The sequence below is a fragment of the Oncorhynchus nerka genome, linkage group LG20 (genome assembly GCF_034236695.1).
Source record: "Oncorhynchus nerka isolate Pitt River linkage group LG20, Oner_Uvic_2.0, whole genome shotgun sequence".
In the NCBI taxonomy this organism is placed as follows: domain Eukaryota; kingdom Metazoa; phylum Chordata; class Actinopteri; order Salmoniformes; family Salmonidae; genus Oncorhynchus; species Oncorhynchus nerka.
The window spans coordinates 42,029,509-42,042,755 of NC_088415.1; the positions used below are offsets into that span (position 1 = coordinate 42,029,509).

Sequence of the window (13,247 nt, forward strand, 5' to 3'; positions counted from 1 at the left end):
CTCTTTGGAAAGCAACTCTTGCCCTGATTTCATCGACTTTGTTAACTACGGACTGGACATTAGAGAGCAATATACTCGGAAGCGGGTGTTTGGTGTGCGGGCATCCGAAGCCTCACTAGAAGACCGCACCCTCTCCTCCAGTGGCGTTGTTTTGGGCCGGCCTCTGGAATCACTTCAAATGCCCTGGGAGGTGCAGACAAAGGATCCGCTTTGGGAAAGTCGTATTGCTGGTCGTAATGCTGGTTGTGCTGGTAAGTTGAAGACTCTCTGATATCCAATAGTTCTTTGCGGTTGTATGTAACACTTAAGGTTTTCTGGGCTAACAATGTAAGAAATAATACATAAAAAAACTAAATACTGCACAGTTTCCTAAGGACAAGAAGCGAAGCTGCCATCTCTATCGGCGCGATGTTACTGATCTTGATGGCCCAAATTTGGGAGTCTGGCTCATGGACTACAAGTGGTGAAAGTAAGAACTACAATTGAGGACAAAAATGCAGTCAAAGAAGAGAATAATTATTCTGCCAACAATTTTATTGCGACGAAATACGGACATACTAAGGTAAAAAAGGAACGTGAGCAAGTGTTTAAATGATCATTCAAATGAGTGCAGGATTTGAATAACTTGATAAAATGATGGAAGTGAACACTGGAATTGAACAAATCATTCTGGAAAGAGCAACCGTTGGTATAGTACTAGAGTTAGAGGCTACAGAAGAGGATTTAGATTCCCATGTACTATAGGGACTTTACTGTCAGTTTTGTGTTCCTACTATGTTTGGTTGAAGTTTGGCCGAACAGTTTCAATCAATCCGAATGGAGAAAGCCCATTAAAACCACTGACAAATCATTTGTTGCCACGCTAGTGTCACACACGACCCATAAAGCATATTTAGAACTTTATCATTCAGAATGATAAAAAACATAAACATTTTGAAAATACAGTGATATGATATCTTGGCTATATCGCCCAGCCCTAATTGGGTGCTATGCTAACACCACAGACATCCAATGAAATTATATGTAATTCTATGCACAAGACATTCTGTACACCACACTCCTTTACAGGCCCAATAATTCTCTACCGACCCTGTTCTTTCTTTCTCTCCCTCTGTCTTTCTCTTTCATGGTGACTTCACCACACCATACACTATTATTGGTGACAATCAGATCCCCTTATCATTCTGTCACTGTCCCTAGTGTCTGGCTGCTCTCCCTCCCTGGTCACCTTGGCAACCGGCATCATTATCCTCTCTCCCTCAGTCTCTCACCTTGCCTCTCTCTCTCTCTCTCTCTCTCTCTCTCTCTCCCTCTCTCTCTCTCTCTCTCTCTCTCTCTCTCTCTCCCTCTGCCTCTTTGCATCCCTCCCTCTCTCCCCCACTCTCACTTTGCCTCTCTCTCTCGTCACCCTCAATTTCCCCTCCCTCTCTCCCTCACTTTGCCTGTCTCTCTCTTTGCCTCACTTTCTCACCCCCCACCCCTTTACATCGCCTCTCCATCCCTCAGTTTGATATTTCCCTTGCCCCTTGCACTCTCCCTCTATATTAAAAATGCCATAAATGCCAAAATGCCATATCATAACCATATGCCCTGTCCCCTCTGTTTCACCAGGATACTCACCCCACCAATGTCTATCCAGATGACAACGGCTCAGTGTTGACGGACGACACCTCCAGCCAATCATCAGCCGCAGCTGACAATGAGGAGAGGAGGAGTGCCTTAGAGAAGAGCATGCAAGTGGTTCCCCTTTAGTTACACAACACAACACTACACTTTGCTCTATAACGGATCCAAAGTGTGATGTACAACACAGCATTGCCATACGTACCAACACACCGCCAGCAGTTACATGAGAATGTCACTGTGTCACGACTGTTTGCAAATACTTTGTTTTGATGGGGATGACAGGGGGCACCAAAAGTCTGCAATATTTGTCATCCTCTGCCTCTCTGTCCAGGTACGTACTGAAGGAACTCATAGAGACAGAGAAACTGTATGTGGAAGACCTGAGGTACATAGTAGAGGTGAGAGTACAGTATTATATGACAGACATAAAAAACAGTGGCTTATAAAGTTTGAAAACCCACCCACCCAGGTATTATATCACCTGGCCTTGAAAACATTGTCATCACAATACCTTCAGTGTCTTTCAACACAGCTTGGTCTGGCTCCAAAAACGGCCATTTCTGTTATTGGGTTGATTTGATGAACGTACATACAGTACCAGTCAAACGTCTGGACACACCTACTCATTCAAGGGTTTTTCTTTATTTGTACTATTTTCTACATTGTAGAATAATAGTGAAGACATCAAACTGTGAAACAACACATATGGAATCATGTAGAAACCCATTTTTTTTTTTTTTTTTACAAATCAAAATATATTTCAGATTTGAGATTCTTCAAAGTAGCCAACCTTTGCCTTGATGACAGCTTTGCACACTCGTGGAAATCTTTCAACCAGCTTTACCTGGAATGCTTTTCCAACAGTCTTGAAGGACTTCCCACATATGTTGTGAATTTGTTGGCTACTTTCCCTTCACTCTGCCGTCCAACTCATCCTAAACCATCTCAGTTGGGTTGAGGTCGGGTGATTGTGGAGGCCAGGCCATCTGATGTAGCACTCCATCACACTCCTTCTAGGTCAAATAGCCCTTACACAGCCCGGAAGTGTGTTGGGTCATTGTCCTGTTGAAAAACCAATAATAGTGAGACTAAGTACAAACCAGATGGAATGGGGTATCGCTGCAGAATTCTGTGGTTGCTATGCAGGTTAAGTGTGCCTTGAATTCTAAATAAATCACTGACAGTATCACCAGCAAAGCACCCCCACACCATCACACCTCCTCCTCCATGCTTCAAGGTGGAACTACACATTCAGAGATCCTCCGTTCACCTTCTCTGTGTCTCACAAAGACTAGGCGGTTGGAACCAGAAGTCTCAAATTTGTACTCATCGGACCAAAGGACCGGCCCAAGCAAGTCTCTTCTTCTTATTGGTGTCCTTCAGAAGGGGTTTCTTTGCAGCAATTCGACCATAAAGGCCTGATGTTGAGATGGGTCTGTTACTTGAACTCTGGGAAGCATTTATTTGGGCTGCAATTTCTGAGGCTGGTAACTAATGAACTTGTCCTCTGCAGCAGAGGTAACTCTGGGTCTTCCTTTCCTGTGGCGGTCCTCATCAGAGCCAGTTTCATCATAGCGCTTGATGGTGTTTGAGACTGCACAATGAAGAAACTTTTAAAGTTCTTCAAATGTTTCGTATTGACTGACCTTCATGTCTTAAAGTAATGATGGACTGTCGTTTCTCTTTGCTTATTGACACTGTGCTTACCATAATATGGACTTGGTATTTCACCAAATAGGGCTATCTTCTGTATACCAACCCTACCTTGTCACAACACAACTGATTGTCTCAAACGCATTAAGAAAGAAAGAAATTCCCCAAATGACCTTTTAACAAGGCACACCTGTTAATTGAAATGCATTCCAAGTGACGCAGGTTGAGAGAATGCCAAGAGTGTGCAAAGCTGTTATTAAAGCAAAGGGTGGCTACTTTGAAGAATCTAAAATCTATTTTGATTTGTTTAACACTTTTTTGGTTACTACATGATTCCATATGTGTTATTTTATAGTTTTGATGTCTTCACTACTATTCTGCAATGTATGAAATAGCAAAAATAGAGAAAAACCCTGGAATGAGTAGGTGTGTCCAAACATTTGAATGGCACTGTATATTACGGTAATACGTAGGCTTTAGCTCAGAGGATTAACACTGTCTTGTTGTGCGTGGGAAACCAGGGTTTGAATCCCGGTCAGTCATATACAGTATATCTGATCTGAGGTTGTGTGTGTGTGTGTGTGTGTGTGTGTGTGTCACCACTACAGGGCTACATGGCCACTATGAATACCAAGGGCATACCTGAGGACATGAAGGGGAAAGACAAGATTATATTTGGAAACATTCACCAAATGTTCGACTGGCATAAAGAGTGAGTGTCGAAGATGTACTGTGCAGAGTGTGATTGTGTGTGATAGTGTGTGTGTAACCTGTCTCTCTCTGTCTAGCTACTTCCTGGGGGAACTGGAGAAGTGTATAGCAGAACCAGAGAGACTGGCTCAACTTTTCATAAAGCATGTGAGTCTACTTACACCATCACTCAGAGACAGTGGGCCACAGGCAGCGGGCGAGTAGCTGTTTCCTGTTTCTGTTTGGTGTGAGTTGAGGTAAATAGCTGTGAGGATACACATGAAGAGCTCCTGTTAACCCTCCAACGTGCCGTTGTCTAGATTTCTGTCAGCTGCTAGCATTCGCTCCTACACTTCCCTGTTATAGATAGGACTCAGACGTGCGCGCACACACACACACACACACACACCAGCGTTTCCCCCTCCACTTCCTTGTTATTGATAGCTAGGGTCTTAGACCTGCCTGTGTTTTTCTTGCCACAGACAGACTGGCTAGCCTCCAGACCAGACAAGACTTGACCAGTCAGTCAGGAAGTGTGTGTGTGTGTGTGTGTGTGTGTGTGTGTGTGTGTGTGTGTGTGTGTGTGTGTGTGTGTGTGTGTGTGTGTGTGTGTGTGTGTGTGTGTGTGTGTGTGTGTGTGTGTGTGTGTGTGTGTGTGTGGCTGGACCCGAGCGGTCAGGAAGCAAGTGGAGAATAACAGTCTGAAGAAACAGGCAGAAGAAAAGCCACATAAAAAAGTCCCAGAAATAATAAACACAAGGCTATTTGATATGGTCATTTTCCTCCAACCCAAAAGACGACCTATTTCTGCCCCTGTTTCTGTGGTCTGATACGGAGAAAAATTAACAGGAGAAGAAAGACGTAGCGTACAGATATACTGCAGAGTTTATTGTTCTTAGAATAGAAAATAACTTAATGAGCAGAACTTTAGATGTGGTACATGATGTGTTCCGTGCAGAGAATTACATATATGTTAATGAAGACAGAGTGGTCATGTTGGGTTAATTTAACAAACTTGGAGTAAAATAGATTGAGTTAATGAGTTCTCTCTCTCCCTCTCCCTCCCTCTCTCCCTGTCTGTTAAAACTCTCCCTCCCTCTCTCCCTGTCCGTTAACACTCTCCCTCCCTCTCTCCCTGTCCGTTAACACTCTCCCTCCCTCTCTCCCTGTCTGTTAAAACTCTCCCTCCCTCTCTCCCTGTCTGTTAAAACTCTCCCTCCCTCTCTCCCTGTCCGTTAACACTCTCCCTCCCTCTCTCCCTGTCCGTTAACACTCTCCCTCCCTCTCTCCCTGTCTGTTAAAACTCTCCCTCCCTCTCTCCCTGTCTGTTAAAACTCTCCCTCCCTCTCTCCTGTCTGTTAAAACTCTCCCTCCCTCTCTCCCTGTCTGTTAAAACTCTCCCTCCCTCTCTCCCTGTCTGTTAACACTCTCCCTCCCTCTCTCCCTGTCCGTTAAAACTCTCCCTCCCTCTCTCCCTGTCTGTTAACACTCTCCCTCCCTCTCTCCCTGTCTGTTAAAACTCTCCCTCCCTCTCTCCCTGTCTGTTAACACTCTCCCTCCCTCTCTCCCTGTCCGTTAAAACTCTCCCTCCCTCTCTCCCTGTCTGTTAACACTCTCCCTCCCTCTCTCCCTGTCCGTTAAAACTCTCCCTCCCTCTCTCCCTGTCTGTTAACACTCTCCCTCCCTCTCTCCCTGTCCGTTAAAACTCTCCCTCCCTCTCTCCCTGTCCGTTAAAACTCTCCCTCCCTCTCTCCCTGTCTGTTAACACTCTCCCTCCCTCTCTCCCTGTCTGTTAAAACTCTCCCTCCCTCTCTCCCTGTCCGTTAAAACTCTCCCTCCCTCTCTCCCTGTCTGTTAAAACTCTCCCTCCCTCTCTCCCTGTCCGTTAAACTCTCCCTCCCTCTCTCCCTGTCCGTTAACACTCTCCCTCCCTCTCTCCCTGTCTGTTAAAACTCTCCCTCCCTCTCTCCCTGTCTGTTAAAACTCTCCTCCCTCTCTCCCTGTCCGTTAACACTCTCCCTCCCTCTCTCCCTGTCCGTTAACACTCTCCCTCCCTCTCTCCCTGTCTGTTAAAACTCTCCCTCCCTCTCTCCCTGTCTGTTAAAACTCTCCCTCCCTCTCTCCCTGTCTGTTAAAACTCTCCCTCCCTCTCTCCCTGTCTGTTAACACTCTCCCTCCCTCTCTCCCTGTCTGTTAAAACTCTCCCTCCCTCTCTCCCTGTCTGTTAAACTCTCCCTCCCTCTCTCCCTGTCTGTTAAAACTCTCCCTCCCTCTCTCCCTGTCTGTTAACACTCTCCCTCCCTCTCTCCCTGTCCGTTAAAACTCTCCCTCCCTCTCTCCCTGTCTGTTAACACTCTCCTCCCTCTCTCCCTGTCCGTTAAAACTCTCCCTCCCTCTCTCCCTGTCTGTTAAAACTCTCCCTCCCTCTCTCCTGTCCGTTAAAACTCTCCCTCCCTCTCTCCTGTCCGTTAAAACTCTCCCTCCCTCTCTCCCTGTCTGTTAACACTCTCCCTCCCTCTCTCCCTGTCCGTTAAAACTCTCCCTCCCTCTCTCCCTGTCTGTTAAACTCTCCTCCCTCTCTCCCTGTCCGTTAAAACTCTCCCTCCCTCTCTCCCTGTCCGTTAAAACTCTCCCTCCCTCTCTCCCTGTCTGTTAACACTCTCCCTCCCTCTCTCCCTGTCCGTTAAAACTCTCCCTCCCTCTCTCCCTGTCTGTTAAAACTCTCCCTCCCTCTCTCCCTGTCTGTTAACACTCTCCCTCCCTCTCTCCCTGTCCGTTAAAACTCTCCCTCCCTCTCTCCCTGTCTGTTAACACTCTCCCTCCCTCTCTCCCTGTCCGTTAAAACTCTCCCTCCCTCTCTCCCTGTCCGTTAAAACTCTCCCTCCCTCTCTCCCTGTCTGTTAACACTCTCCCTCCCTCTCTCCCTGTCCGTTAAAACTCTCCCTCCCTCTCTCCCTGTCCGTTAAAACTCTCCCTCCCTCTCTCCCTGTCTGTTAAAACTCTCCTCCCTCTCTCCCTGTCCGTTAACACTCTCCCTCCCTCTCCCTGTCCGTTAACACTCTCCCTCCCTCTCTCCCTGTCTGTTAAAACTCTCCCTCCCTCTCTCCCTGTCTGTTAAAACTCTCCCTCCCTCTCTCCTGTCCGTTAACACTCTCCCTCCCTCTCTCCCTGTCCGTTAACACTCTCCCTCCCTCTCTCCCTGTCTGTTAAAACTCTCCCTCCCTCTCTCCCTGTCTGTTAAAACTCTCCCTCCCTCTCTCCCCTGTCTGTTAAAACTCTCCCTCCCTCTCTCCCTGTCTGTTAACACTCTCCCTCCCTCTCTCCTGTCCGTTAAAACTCTCCCTCCCTCTCTCCCTGTCTGTTAACACTCTCCCTCCCTCTCTCCTGTCTGTTAAAACTCTCCCTCCCTCTCTCCCTGTCTGTTAAAACTCTCCCTCCCTCTCTCCCTGTCCGTTAACACTCTCCCTCCCTCTCTCCCTGTCCGTTAAAACTCTCCCTCCCTCTCTCCCTGTCCGTTAAAACTCTCCCTCCCTCTCTCCCTGTCTGTTAACACTCTCCCTCCCTCTCTCCCTGTCCGTTAAAACTCTCCCTCCCTCTCTCCCTGTCTGTTAACACTCTCCCTCCCTCTCTCCCTGTCCGTTAAAACTCTCCCTCCCTCTCTCCCTGTCCGTTAAAACTCTCCCTCCCTCTCTCCCTGTCTGTTAACACTCTCCCTCCCTCTCTCCCTGTCCGTTAAAACTCTCCCTCCCTCTCTCCCTGTCCGTTAAAACTCTCCCTCCCTCTCTCCCTGTCCGTTAACACTCTCCCTCCCTCTCTCCCTGTCTGTTAAAACTCTCCCTCCCTCTCTCCCTGTCTGTTAAAACTCTCCCTCCCTCTCTCCCTGTCCGTTAACACTCTCCCTCCCTCTCTCCCTGTCCGTTAACACTCTCCTCCCTCTCTCCCTGTCCGTTAAAACTCTCCTCCCTCTCTCCCTGTCTGTTAAAACTCTCCCTCCCTCTCTCCCTGTCTGTTAAAACTCTCCCTCCCTCTCTCCCTGTCTGTTAACACTCTCCCTCCCTCTCTCCCTGTCCGTTAAACTCTCCCTCCCTCTCTCCCTGTCTGTTAACACTCTCCCTCCCTCTCTCCCTGTCTGTTAACACTCTCCCTCCCTCTCTCCTGTCCGTTAAAACTCTCCCTCCCTCTCTCCCTGTCTGTTAACACTCTCCCTCCCTCTCTCCCTGTCCGTTAAAACTCTCCCTCCCTCTCTCCCTGTCTGTTAACACTCTCCCTCCCTCTCTCCCTGTCCGTTAAAACTCTCCTCCCTCTCTCCTGTCCGTTAAAACTCTCCCTCCCTCTCTCCCTGTCTGTTAACACTCTCCCTCCCTCTCTCCCTGTCCGTTAAAACTCTCCCTCCCTCTCTCCCTGTCCGTTAAAACTCTCCCTCCCTCTCTCCCCTGTCTGTTAAAACTCTCCCTCCCTCTCTCCCTGTCCGTTAACACTCTCCCTCCCTCTCTCCCTGTCCGTTAAAACTCCCCCTCCCTCTCTCCCTGTCCTTTAACACTCTCCCTCCCTCTCTCCCTGTCCGCTAAACTCTCCCTCCCTCTCTCCCTGTCCGTTAAAACTCTCCCTCCCTCTCTCCCTGTCCGTTAAAACTCTCCCTCCCTCTCTCCCTGTCCGTTAAACTCTCCCTCCCTCTCTCCCTGTCCGTTAACACTCTCCCTCCCTCCCTCCGTTAACTCTCCCTCCCTCTCTCCCTGTCCGTTAACACTCTCCCTCCCTCTCTCCCTGTCCGTTAACACTCTCCCTCCCTCTCTCCCTGTCCGTTAAAACTCCCCTCCCTCCCCTGTCTCTCTCCCTGTCCGTTAACACTCTCCCTCCCTCTCTCCCTGTCTGTTAAAACTCTCCCTCCCTCTCTCCCTGTCTGTTAAAACTCCCTCCCTCCCTCTCTCCCTGTCTGTTAACACTCTCCCTCCCTCTCTCCCTGTCCGTTAAAACTCTCCCTCCCTCTCTCCCTGTCTGTTAACACTCTCCCTCCCTCTCTCCCTGTCTGTTAACACTCTCCCTCCCTCTCTCCCTGTCCGTTAAAACTCTCCCTCCCTCTCTCCCTGTCCGTTAACACTCTCCCTCCCTCTCTCCCTGTCCGTTAAAACTCTCCCTCCCTCTCTCCCTGTCCGTTAACACTCTCCCTCCCTCTCTCCCTGTCTGTTAAAACTCTCCCTCCCTCTCTCCCTGTCCGTTAAAACTCTCCCTCCCTCTCTCCTGTCTGTTAAAACTCTCCCTCCCTCTCTCCCTGTCCGTTAAAACTCTCCCTCCCTCTCTCCCTGTCCGTTAAAACTCTCCCTCCCTCTCTCCCTGTCTGTTAAAACTCTCCCTCCCTCTCTCCCTGTCTGTTAAAACTCTCCCTCCCTCTCTCCCTGTCCGTTAAAACTCTCCCTCCCTCTCTCCCTGTCCGTTAAAACTCTCCCTCCCTCTCTCCCTGTCCGTTAAAACTCTCCTCCCTCTCTCCCTGTCCGTTAAAACTCTCCCTCCCTCTCTCCCTGTCCGTTAAAACTCTCCCTCCCTCTCTCCCTGTCCGTTAAAACTCTCCCTCCCTCTCTCCCTGTCTGTTAACACTCTCCCTCCCTCTCTCCCCGTCTGTTAAAACTCTCCCTCCCTCTCTCCCTGTCCGTTAAAACTCTCCCTCCCTCTCTCCCTGTCCGTTAAAACTCTCCCTCCCTCTCTCTCTGTCCGTTAACACTCTCCCTCCCTCTCTCCCTGTCCGTTAACACTCTCCCTCCCTCTCTCCCTGTCCGTTAACACTCTCCCTCCCTCTCTCCCTGTCCGTTAACACTCTCCCTCCCTCTCTCCTGTCCGTTAACACTCTCCCTCCCTCTCTCCCTGTCCGTTAAAACTCTCCCTCCCTCTCTCCCTGTCCGTTAACACTCTCCCTCCCTCTCTCCCTGTCTGTTAAAACTCTCCCTCCCTCTCTCCCTGTCCGTTAAAACTCTCCCTCCCTCTCTCCCTGTCCGTTAAAACTCCCCCTCCCTCTCTCCCTGTCCGTTAAAACTCTCCCTCCCTCTCTCCCTGTCCGTTAAAACTCCCCTCCCTCTCTCCCCTGTCCGTTAAAACTCCCCTCCCTCTCTCCCTGTCCGTTAAAACTCTCCCTCCCTCTCTCCCTGTCCGTTAAAACTCCCCTCCCTCTCTCCCTGTCTGTTAAAACTCCCCTCCCTCTCTCCCTGTCCGTTAAAACTCTCCCTCCCTCTCTCCCTGTCCGTTAAAACTCTCCCTCCCTCTCTCCCTGTCCGTTAAAACTCTCCCTCCCTCTCTCCCTGTCTGTTAAAACTCTCCCTCCCTCTCTCCCTGTCCGTTAACACTCTCCCTCCCTCTCTCCCTGTCTGTTAAAACTCTCCCTCCCTCTCTCCCTGTCTGTTAAAACTCTCCCTCCCTCTCTCCCTGTCCGTTAAACTCTCCCTCCCTCTCTCCCTGTCTGTTAAAACTCTCCCTCCTCTCCCTGTCCGTTAAAACTCTCCCTCCCTCTCTCCCTGTCTGTTAAAACTCTCCCTCCCTCTCTCCCTGTCCGTTAAAACTCTCCCTCCCTCTCTCCCTGTCCGTTAAAACTCTCCCTCCCTCTCTCCCTGTCCGTTAAAACTCTCCCTCCCTCTCTCCCTGTCTGTTAAAACTCTCCCTCCCTCTCTCCCTGTCCGTTAAAACTCTCCCTCCCTCTCTCCCTGTCCGTTAAAACTCTCCCTCCTCTCTCTCCCTGTCTGTTAAAACTCTCCCTCCCTCTCTCCCTGTCTGTTAAAACTCTCCCTCCCTCTCTCCCTGTCCGTTAAAACTCTCCCTCCCTCTCTCCCTGTCCGTTAAAACTCTCCCTCCCTCTCTCCCTGTCCGTTAAAACTCTCCCTCCCTCTCTCCTGTCTGTTAAAACTCTCCCTCCCTCTCTCCCTGTCCGTTAAAACTCTCCCTCCCTCTCTCCCTGTCCGTTAAAACTCTCCCTCCCTCTCTCCCTGTCCGTTAAAACTCTCCCTCCCTCTCCCTGTCTGTTAACACTCTCCCTCCCTCTCTCCCCGTCTGTTAAAACTCTCCCTCCCTCTCTCCCTGTCCGTTAAAACTCTCCTCCCTCTCTCCCTGTCCGTTAAAACTCTCCCTCCCTCTCTCTCTGTCCGTTAACACTCTCCCTCCCTCTCTCCCTGTCCGTTAACACTCTCCCTCCCTCTCTCCCTGTCCGTTAACACTCTCCCTCCCTCTCTCCCTGTCCGTTAACACTCTCCCTCCCTCTCTCCCTGTCCGTTAACACTCTCCCTCCCTCTCTCCCTGTCCGTTAAAACTCTCCCTCCCTCTCTCCCTGTCCGTTAACACTCTCCCTCCCTCTCTCCCTGTCTGTTAAAACTCTCCCTCCCTCTCTCCCTGTCCGTTAAAACTCTCCCTCCCTCTCTCCCTGTCCGTTAAAACTCCCCTCCCTCTCTCCCTGTCCGTTAAAACTCTCCCGCCTCTCTCCCTGTCCGTTAAAACTCCCCTCCTCTCTCCCTGTCCGTTAAAACTCCCCCTCCCTCTCTCCTGTCCGTTAAAACTCTCCCCCTCTCCTCCGTCTCCCCCTCCCTCTCTCCCTGTCTGTTAAAACTCCCCCCTCTCTCCCTGTCCGTTAAAACTCTCCCTCCCTCTCTCCCTGTCCGTTAAAACTCTCCCTCTCTCTCTCCCTGTCCATTAAAACTCTCCCTCCCTCTCTCCCTGTCTGTTAAAACTCTCCCTCCCTCTCTCCCTGTCCGTTAAACTCTCCCTCCCTCTCTCCCTGTCTGTTAAAACTCTCCCTCCCTCTCTCCCTGTCTGTTAAAACTCTCCCTCCCTCTCTCCCTGTCCGTTAAAACTCTCCCTCCCTCTCTCCCTGTCTGTTAAAACTCTCCCTCCCTCTCTCCCTGTCCGTTAAAACTCTCCCTCCCTCTCTCCCTGTCTGTTAAAACTCTCCCTCCCTCTCTCCCTGTCCGTTAAAACTCTCCCTCCCTCTCTCCCTGTCCGTTAAAACTCTCCCTCCCTCTCTCCCTGTCTGTTAAAACTCTCCCTCCCTCTCTCCCTGTCCGTTAAAACTCTCCCTCCCTCTCTCCCTGTCCGTTAAAACTCTCCCTCCCTCTCTCCCTGTCCGTTAAAACTCTCCCTCCCTCTCTCCCTGTCTGTTAACACTCTCCCTCCCTCTCTCCCGTCTGTTAAAACTCTCCCTCCCTCTCTCCCTGTCCGTTAAAACTCCCTCCCTCTCCCTGTCCGTTAAAACTCTCCCTCCCTCTGTCCCTGTCCGTTAACACTCTCCCTCCCTCTCTCCTGTCCGTTAACACTCTCCCTCCCTCTCTCCCTGTCCGTTAACACTCTCCCTCCCTCTCTCCCTGTCCGTTAAAACTCTCCCTCCCTCTCTCCCTGTCCGTTAACACTCTCCCTCCCTCTCTCCCTGTCTGTTAAAACTCTCCCTCCCTCTCTCCCTGTCCGTTAAAACTCTCCCTCCCTCTCTCCCTGTCCGTTAAAACTCCCCTCCCTCTCTCCCTGTCCGTTAAAACTCTCCCTCCCTCCCCTGTCCGTTAAAACTCTCCCCTCCCTCTCTCCCTGTCCGTTAAAACTCCCCCCTCTCTCCCTGTCCGTTAAAACTCTCCCTCCCTCTCTCCCTGTCCGTTAAAACTCCCCTCCCTCTCTCCCTGTCTGTTAAAACTCCCCCTCCCTCTCCCTGTCCGTTAAAACTCTCCCTCCCTCTCTCCCTGTCCGTTAAAACTCTCCCTCCCTCTCTCCCTGTCCGTTAAAACTCTCCCTCCCTCTCTCCCTGTCTGTTAAAACTCTCCCTCCCTCTCTCCCTGTCCGTTAACACTCTCCCTCCCTCTCTCCCTGTCTGTTAAAACTCTCCCTCCCTCTCTCCCTGTCTGTTAAAACTCTCCCTCCCTCTCTCCCTGTCCGTTAACACTCTCCCTCCCTCTCTCCCTGTCTGTTAAAACTCTCCCTCCCTCTCTCCCTGTCCGTTAAAACTCTCCCTCCCTCTCTCCCTGTCTGTTAAAACTCTCCCTCCCTCTCTCCCTGTCCGTTAAAACTCTCCCTCCCTCTCTCCCTGTCCGTTAAAACTCTCCCTCCCTCTCTCCCTGTCCGTTAAAACTCTCCCTCCCTCTCTCCCTGTCCGTTAAAACTCTCCCTCCCTCTCTCCCTGTCCGTTAAAACTCTCCCTCCCTCTCTCCCTGTCCGTTAAAACTCTCCCTCCCTCTCTCCCTGTCTGTTAAAACTCTCCCTCCCTCTCTCCCTGTCTGTTAAAACTCTCCCTCCCTCTCTCCCTGTCCGTTAAAACTCTCCCTCCCTCT

At 50.4% G+C, this 13,247-nt stretch overlaps 1 protein-coding gene across 3 annotated transcripts in view; it reads left to right on the plus strand.

Annotated features, from left to right (window-relative positions):
• LOC115124777 (rho guanine nucleotide exchange factor 25-like) overlaps positions 1–13,247 on the plus strand; it is a 181,004-nt gene that overhangs the window by 135,382 nt on the left and 32,375 nt on the right. For all 3 annotated transcript variants that reach the window (XM_065005509.1, XM_065005510.1, XM_065005511.1), the window contains 4 exons: positions 1,612–1,733; positions 1,958–2,024; positions 3,888–3,991; positions 4,068–4,137. In XM_065005509.1, coding sequence (XP_064861581.1) covers positions 1,612–1,733; positions 1,958–2,024; positions 3,888–3,991; positions 4,068–4,137 — 363 coding nt within the window. The remainder of the gene's footprint in view (positions 1–1,611; positions 1,734–1,957; positions 2,025–3,887; positions 3,992–4,067; positions 4,138–13,247) is intronic.